Below are 7,500 nucleotides of genomic sequence, written 5' to 3'. Positions count from 1 at the left end.
AGGCAGCTGAGATGATTATTGATGCTTTTGAGTTCAAAGGAGAAGTGATATATGACACCTCAAAGTCAGATGGCCAGTATAAGAAAACTGCAAGCAATGCAAAACTCAGGAAATATCTCCCAGATTTCAAGTTCACACCCATGCAACAAGGCATCAAGGAGACTGTAAACTGGTTTCTTGAAAATTATGAGTCTGCAAGAACATAAAATTCTTTGGATTTTTTTTATAAAGGTTGACACACAAAAAAAGAAATACCTGCACGTCTTATAAAAGAAGAAGTTGGACGATAAGAGTGCAAACCATTCCTCTCTTACAGATTGGTAAAAAAAGAAAAAAAAAATCAATATAGGTTGAGGGTCATGTAATGCTTTAGTTTATATAATGAAGGATTGTGTGTGTGGTGTATTATACTCACTTGTTATCTGATTCAGATTTTTCTATGACAGGAATATATGATCACTTGATGTAATAAATTATTGTTATTGTTTTGGAATATATACAGTCCATATTAGCTTCTTTTTTGTGATTTTCAATTTTGATTATATATTTCATATCAAGATAATTTCCCTGATTTACATTGATTATTTTTGTGTGATCAACATATTTGAAATATTAAGATTTGTGTTGGTTGATAATTCACTTTATATGGATTGTATTTTGCACTTGCACATTATAGCCTTTGTATCAGAAAAAAAGGAAATAATTAAAGATATATATAATATATGTTAAGAATGGATTCCCAACTTCTCATGATTTATGTAATAATAGAACAAATTTTATGTTATACCAAGCAACCAGTGATGAACTAATATGATTCAAATTGCATTTTATGTGTGGATGATGGTTAACAATGATGTGTTGCCATCTAAAGAAATAAGACTGTTTCAATCTGATTCAGGAATATACTTATAAACATCTGAAAACAAATGAATTATAACTCAAACCTATATTGTTGTTATGGGAGGGCTTAGGAGACGGAGACTGAAGCCCAGTGCAGGGGATCCCCTGCCTTGGGCCTCAGCCCTCGCCTCAACATATTTTGCTTGATCTTTTCTTCTCTTCTGTCCTCTTCTGTATCTTCGCCTCCCAAAATAGCTCATTGTCTTCGTGGGAAGTCCCAGGGGATGGGGACTGAGACCCAATGTAGAGGATTACCACTACCTTGGGCCTCAGCCCCTGCCTCAACTAATTTTGCTTGGTCCTTTCTTCTCTTCTTTCCTCTTCTGTATCTTCTTTATTCCCTTCTTCTGTCCCATTCCTAAGGTGTGAGAGCCATGCTGAAAGGATGAAAGGCTGGCTTTGTGTCAGTCATGAATGGCCTCCGGGAGTTATGGGCATGGTATTCCCTTAGTTAATTACCTATCCATTATCCCTTATGGGAGCCCTAAGGGGTAGACCATTTCTTTTCCTCAGTTTATTCAGGCTCACCAGTAATGAAGATTCTTTACCCTTCATAGAGGCATTATGGCTTGCCCCTTCATCAAATAGCCTATCTGAATTAGATTTTGATGGTTTTCCAACCCCTGCCCCTCCCTTGACCACGGCTCTGACCACTGATACTAATACCCCCTCTACGACGCTTACGAATAACTCTAACCATTCTGAAATACCTACCAAGGTTATTGCTCAACCCCTAGAAAACACTTCCTCATCCCCAGCATCCTCCTCTTCATCTCCTGGTGCACAACAGTCTTCAATGTCTACCCCCTCTTCCCTTATTACTACTATTCATCCTTATTGTCCTCCCCCAGCAGAACTACTCCACTCCACACCACCCCATCTTCCTTTCGCTCTCGTCCTTCTACTGCCAATACCTCTGCAAACATTCTGAGTACTCTATTTGGCCCAGCCAAGTGGGATCGATTCTTTGTGATTCCCCCCACAGCCCCTTATTCTGAGAATACTCTTCTCTTTCAGCAGTGCCTTCAGAAACCAGTAGGCAAAGTTACCTCTCACAGTTGCTCTGTTTGTTCAAGCTTTGTCACGGTTACATCTGAAGCCCAAGTTCGTGCAATATCTACCCTAACTGACCTTACTGGCAAACCCATTCCTGCCAAACCTCACCCAACTCTTGATACTTGCACTGGAACTGTTTCTATTCCCCAAAATGACCTACTTTCTTGCCTTGGTGAATATGATGCAGTGACACTATAGTGTTACACTCTTCCTCCAAGAGACCAGCGTAAATGCCACGTCAATATTGCCAAGATTAGCTTGGCAATATTGACCTCCCCCATGAGGTATATATTGGTGGATTGTCTTATCACGTTTGACAATATCGACCCCCTCCCCGTCAATGTCAGAAATGTTGGTGTTATGGCCTGTTGCCCTGTATGTGCCCAACCTGGTCATGGCCATTCAAATTGCCCTGCTCAATCACGTACATGTGCCAATTGTGGAGACTCCCATAATGTGTTTTATAGGAGCTGTCCTGCCTATACGTTTGAATGTGAGGTAGCAGTCCTCAGATTTAAACTAGGCCTCACACTACATGAGGCCAGACAGGAAGCACGACAACGAGGTGTTTCTCTCTCAACTTATTCCAGAACAGTCCTATGCTCTGCTCCCCCACCATCTACATAAGATGTTTCTGCATCTCCCCAGGTATCTTCTCCCTATAACCAAAACCTACATCCTATGTCTACTCACCCTATCCACCAGTCAAATCCATCTTCTATCCTAAATCCAGATACTCCAGTCTCTATCACTTCCCCGATACCTACCCCTCCTCCTCACTTTAGTTGTCGTACCAAACGACCTAAACCCACTGCACACTCTCCTACTACATTCTCACCTACACCTTCCTCTTTATCTGTTCCTTAAATATCTATCTCCTCTTCTACTCCTTATAAGAGAACCTTTGTTTCTCAGTCCTCTATACTTAATTCCCCTCCAGAAACCCATGAAGACATCCAAAACTTGCTGAAGATGACCCAGGGGAACACTCATCCACCCCCTAATCCCTCCTGCTACATTTAAAGTATTTACAGATATTCATCCTCCTTCCTATGTTCCCTCCACCCCCCTTCCTCCTACACCCTCCCAACATACTCCACCCTCTCTACCACTTCTTGAATACTCACATGAATCCTCCCAATCACAACAGTGTCCTTCTCCAGACCCCTCCTCTCCAGACATTTTTCCTGATGCTTCACCAACTTCCCCAGTCTCCCTTTCTCAACCCCCGGATTATTCTCCTCCTACTTCTCAAACAACCACCTCTGTTTTCCTTGATCAATGTCCCTACTTCTTCCCTAGTCACAGATACACTGCAATTCACTCAGTTGCTCTACCCCTTTATATTCTCCCAACCCCTTCCCAAATACCTCACCCTCTCAACCACCCAAACCAAACCCCCCTCCAAAACCCGATTCTTTTCCACATACCTCATCCTCTCAACCACCCATACCACTCAAACCAAACCCCCCCCAACCCCATCCTTCCCTACTATCCCTCCCACTCCCTCCTGTATACACACATGAATCTCTTTTATCACAATACCCTTCCCCAAACCCCACCGACCCTTGTAGAACCCCTAGACACTACTCCTTCACCTACTCCTGATCTTTTATGGCAACCTTCAGATACCTAATCCCTTACTATTAAGACAACCATATATAACCTTATCACCTATTATCCCTGTTCCTTCCCCTGTCACAGATACAATGCAATTCATTTAATCGCTCTACCTCAACCTTTTCCATTAATTGATCACTGCTCTACTTCATTTACTTCCCTCCTTTCCCTTTTCACACTATACTTTCCTATGACAACCTCTAATCTTTGATATCTAACACCTTCCCCTCCCCCCGGATTCTTCTCTTACTCTTAAACAGCTATCTCTATTCTTCCCTGACCATTTTTCCTATACCTTCCCCAATGACAGATACACTATAATTCATGCAGTTGCCCTCCCCTCCCCTTTATACTAATTTCTGCTCTAGTTCACTTGCTCCCCTTTTCCCTTTTCACTACCATACTATCCCATAACGCTTAAACCTTTGACATCTAACACATTTTATCGTAATCTTTAACTCTCCTTTGCCCTTTCTGACGCAATAGTTTACCATAATACTACATGACCTTTAATGTCTAGCACATTTATTTCCAAACATTAGATTAATTATTAAATTAATTCCTTATCTTCGTCATCCCCTTCTTCTATCCCATTCCTCAGGTGTTAAAGCTAAGTTGAAAGGATGAAAGGCTGGCTTTGTGTCAGTCATGAACGGCCTCCGGGAGGCATGGGCACTGTATCCTCTTGGTTAATTACCCAGCCCCTTTATCTAAATTTGATTTTGATGGTTTTCCGATCCCTGCCCCTCCTTTGACCACGGGTCCGCCCACTGATACTAATACTCTGTCTTCGACATTTACAAGTAACTCTAAACCATTCCAGATCACCCACTCAACCTCCAGAAAGCACCCCTTCCTCTCTCCCAACATTCTCCTTTCCATCTACCGCACAGTCCTTTTCAATGTCTACCCCCTCTTCCCTTGTTACTACGCTTCATCCGTATTGTCTCCCCTCCCCCCACGGAATTAATCCACTAAACACCACCTCATCTTCCTCTCGCCCTCGTCCTTCTACTGCCTCTGCAAACCTTCTTAGTACTCTCTTTGGCCCAGCCAAGTGGGAACGATTTTTTTTTATTTCCCCCACAGCCCCTTATTCTGAGAATACCCTTGTTTTTCAGCAGTGCCTTCAGAAACAAGTAGGCAAAGTTACCTTTCGCAGTCGCTCTGATCGTTCACGCCTTGTCACAGTTACATCTGAATCCCAAGCTCGGGCACTATTTACCCTAAGTGACCTTATTGGCAAACCCATTCCTACCGAAACACCCCTCTCTTAATGCTTGTACTGAAACTGTTTCTTTTCCCCAAAATGCTTATCCTATCTACAAGGACTGGTCAGACTGTGAAGAAGACTTACTTACCTGCCTTGGGGAATATGATTCCCCCCAGAGGCCAGCTTAAGTCCCATGTCAATATTGCCAAGATTAGCTTCCATAGACATGGCCTCCCCCATGAGGTTTATATTGGTGGATTGTCCTACTATGTCCAACCATGTCGACCTCTTCCTCGTCAATGTCAAGAATGTTGGTGTTTTGGCCACCCAGTCAAACACTGTTGCTCCACAGCCCGTAGCCCTCTATGTGACCAACCTTATCATGGCCATTCAAATTGCCCTGCTCAGTCACGTACATGTGTCAATTACGGAGATCCCATAAAGTATTTTATCGGAGCTGCCCTGCCTATAGATGTGAATGCGAGGTAGTAATCCTCAGATTCAAACTAGGCCTCTGGCCTCTACGTGAGGCCAGACAAGAAGCACAACGACGAGGTTTTTCTCTGAAATTATTCCTAAACAGTCCTTTGCTCTGCTCCCCAACCATTTTCACAAGATATTTCTGCATTTCCCCCAGTATCTCTCCTCTATACTCTAAACCATCCTATGTGTATACCCCACTCAAATTCGTTTTCCAGTCTAAATCCAGATACTCCAATCTCTACCACTTCCTTGATACCTACCCCTCCTCTTCACTTTATTTGTCATACCAGGCATCCTTTTCTACACTTTCCTCTACTGCTGCTCCTCAGATATGTATCTCCTCTTATAAGAGAACCTTTATTCCTCAGTCACTTCACCCAACTCCCCTCCAAAAACCCTTGAAGACATCCAAAACTCCCAAAAGATGACCCAAGGGAATACTCTAATCCCTAACCCCCTCCTCCAATCCCTCTGTTCCTACTCCTACATTTAAAGTATTTGCAGATATCCATCCTCCTCCTCCTCAAATTCCCTTCACCCCATCTTCCTCCTAACAAACCCCCACCCACTCTACCACTCCTGCTTGAATACTCAGATGATTTTCCTCTATCTCAACAGTGTCCTTCTTCAGACCCCTCCTGTCCAGACACTCTTCCTGATACCTCACTACCTTCCCCAGTCCCCCTTCCTCATCCCCCAAATTCTTCTCCAACAGCCACCTCTGTTTTCCTTGAACAATGTCCCTATTCCTTACCGTCACATACGATGCAATTCACTCAATTGCTCTACACCCTTAACCTTTCCCATTTTACCAATCCCTACTCTACTTCATTTACTTCCCACTTTTCCCCTTTTGTTACCATGCTTTCCTATAACACCCTTTAATCTTAGACATTTAACACCTTCCCCTCTCCCCGGATTCGTCTCCTATTTTTCCAACAGCCATTTCTATTTTTCCTTGAACATTTTTCCTATACCCAGTGACAGATGCACTATAATTCACTCAATTGCTCTACCATCCTCTTTCTACCAATCTCTGCTTTAGTTCACTTCCATGCTATCCTATCTTATCCTAGTCTTTAACATCCAACCCATTTTATTGTAATTTTTAACTCTTCTTTACCTCCCGACACAATACGTTACCATAGTGCTACATGACCTTTGATGTCTACCACACTTATTTGTTTCAAACATTAAACATTAATGTCGGCGATTGAATTGCTATTAGTAAAATAAAAATTAAAGGGCTATTGTTTTTTAAACTCATTTTGAGAGGTTAGAACACCTACATTGATCTGGTAGATGATAAAGAAAAGCAAGTCTGAGCGTCCTTGGAGATGAATCTGGAGCAGTGAGGCGTTCAAGGGATGAGAGAGTAACTACTTGGCAATAGCCAGACTCCAGACAAGGCTATGTGACAACTATACTTGTTGTGACTCCCAAGAAATTAACTAATACCATGGAAGAATATTAAGCAGTGTAGGCACCATGGTTTGGCATGGCTGGCTTATCTGCCATATTAGATATTTAGATGGAATATATAGACTTAACCCACATTTTTTACATTGAGATCCCAGAGTTTTCCCGGTCTCCCACTAGATCTTTGTGGGCCATTTAGCATCCAAGAGAACTCAAATTATGGTGGCAGCTGTTGGATACTAAATGAGAGAAGTTACTTGGTTTGGCATGGCTAGTTAATCAGTCATCTTTGCTGAATAAATGAAATTTTGCAGCCTTCACAGTTTTGTTATCAATAGATGCATTCTTGAAAATGTGAATATTCTTTAGCATTTGTTTTCAGTAAAATGTCAACTTTTCATTAAAGATGCTGTTCCTGATATGCCTGGTTTATCTGTTCCTTATACGCCTCCGCTTCCCGACTGGAAGTTTGTATTATATATATATAATATATATATATATATATATATATATATATATATATATATATATATATGTGTGTGTGTGTGTGTGTGTGTGTGTGTGTGTGTGTGTGTGTGTGTGTGTGTGTGTGTGTGTGTGTATATGAATATATAAATAAATATATATATATATATATGAAATATATATATAAAAATATATGTATATATATTTATATATGTATATATGTATCTATGTATACACACACACACACACACATATATATATACATATATATATATATATATATATATATATATATATATATATATATATATATATATGTGTGTGTGTGTGTGTGTGTGTGTGTG

At 41.3% G+C, this 7,500-nt stretch overlaps 1 protein-coding gene across 2 annotated transcripts in view; it reads left to right on the top strand.

Annotated features, from left to right (window-relative positions):
* Positions 1-927, top strand: part of Gmer (GDP-L-fucose synthase-like protein) — a 14,459-nt gene extending 13,532 nt beyond the window's left edge. For both annotated transcript variants that reach the window (XM_027354628.2, XM_027354627.2), the window contains exon 7: positions 1-927. This exon is cut by the window's left edge and continues 30 nt beyond it. In XM_027354628.2, coding sequence (XP_027210429.1) covers positions 1-206 — 206 coding nt within the window. In that variant the 3' untranslated portion in view covers positions 207-927.
* Positions 928-7,500: the final 6,573 nt, after the last annotated feature.

Source organism: Penaeus vannamei, chromosome 18 (assembly GCF_042767895.1).
Source record: "Penaeus vannamei isolate JL-2024 chromosome 18, ASM4276789v1, whole genome shotgun sequence".
Classification (NCBI taxonomy): Eukaryota; Metazoa; Arthropoda; class Malacostraca; order Decapoda; family Penaeidae; genus Penaeus; species Penaeus vannamei.
The sequence above is the reverse complement of the archived record's forward strand: the minus strand, read 5'-3'. Positions and strand labels throughout refer to the sequence as shown.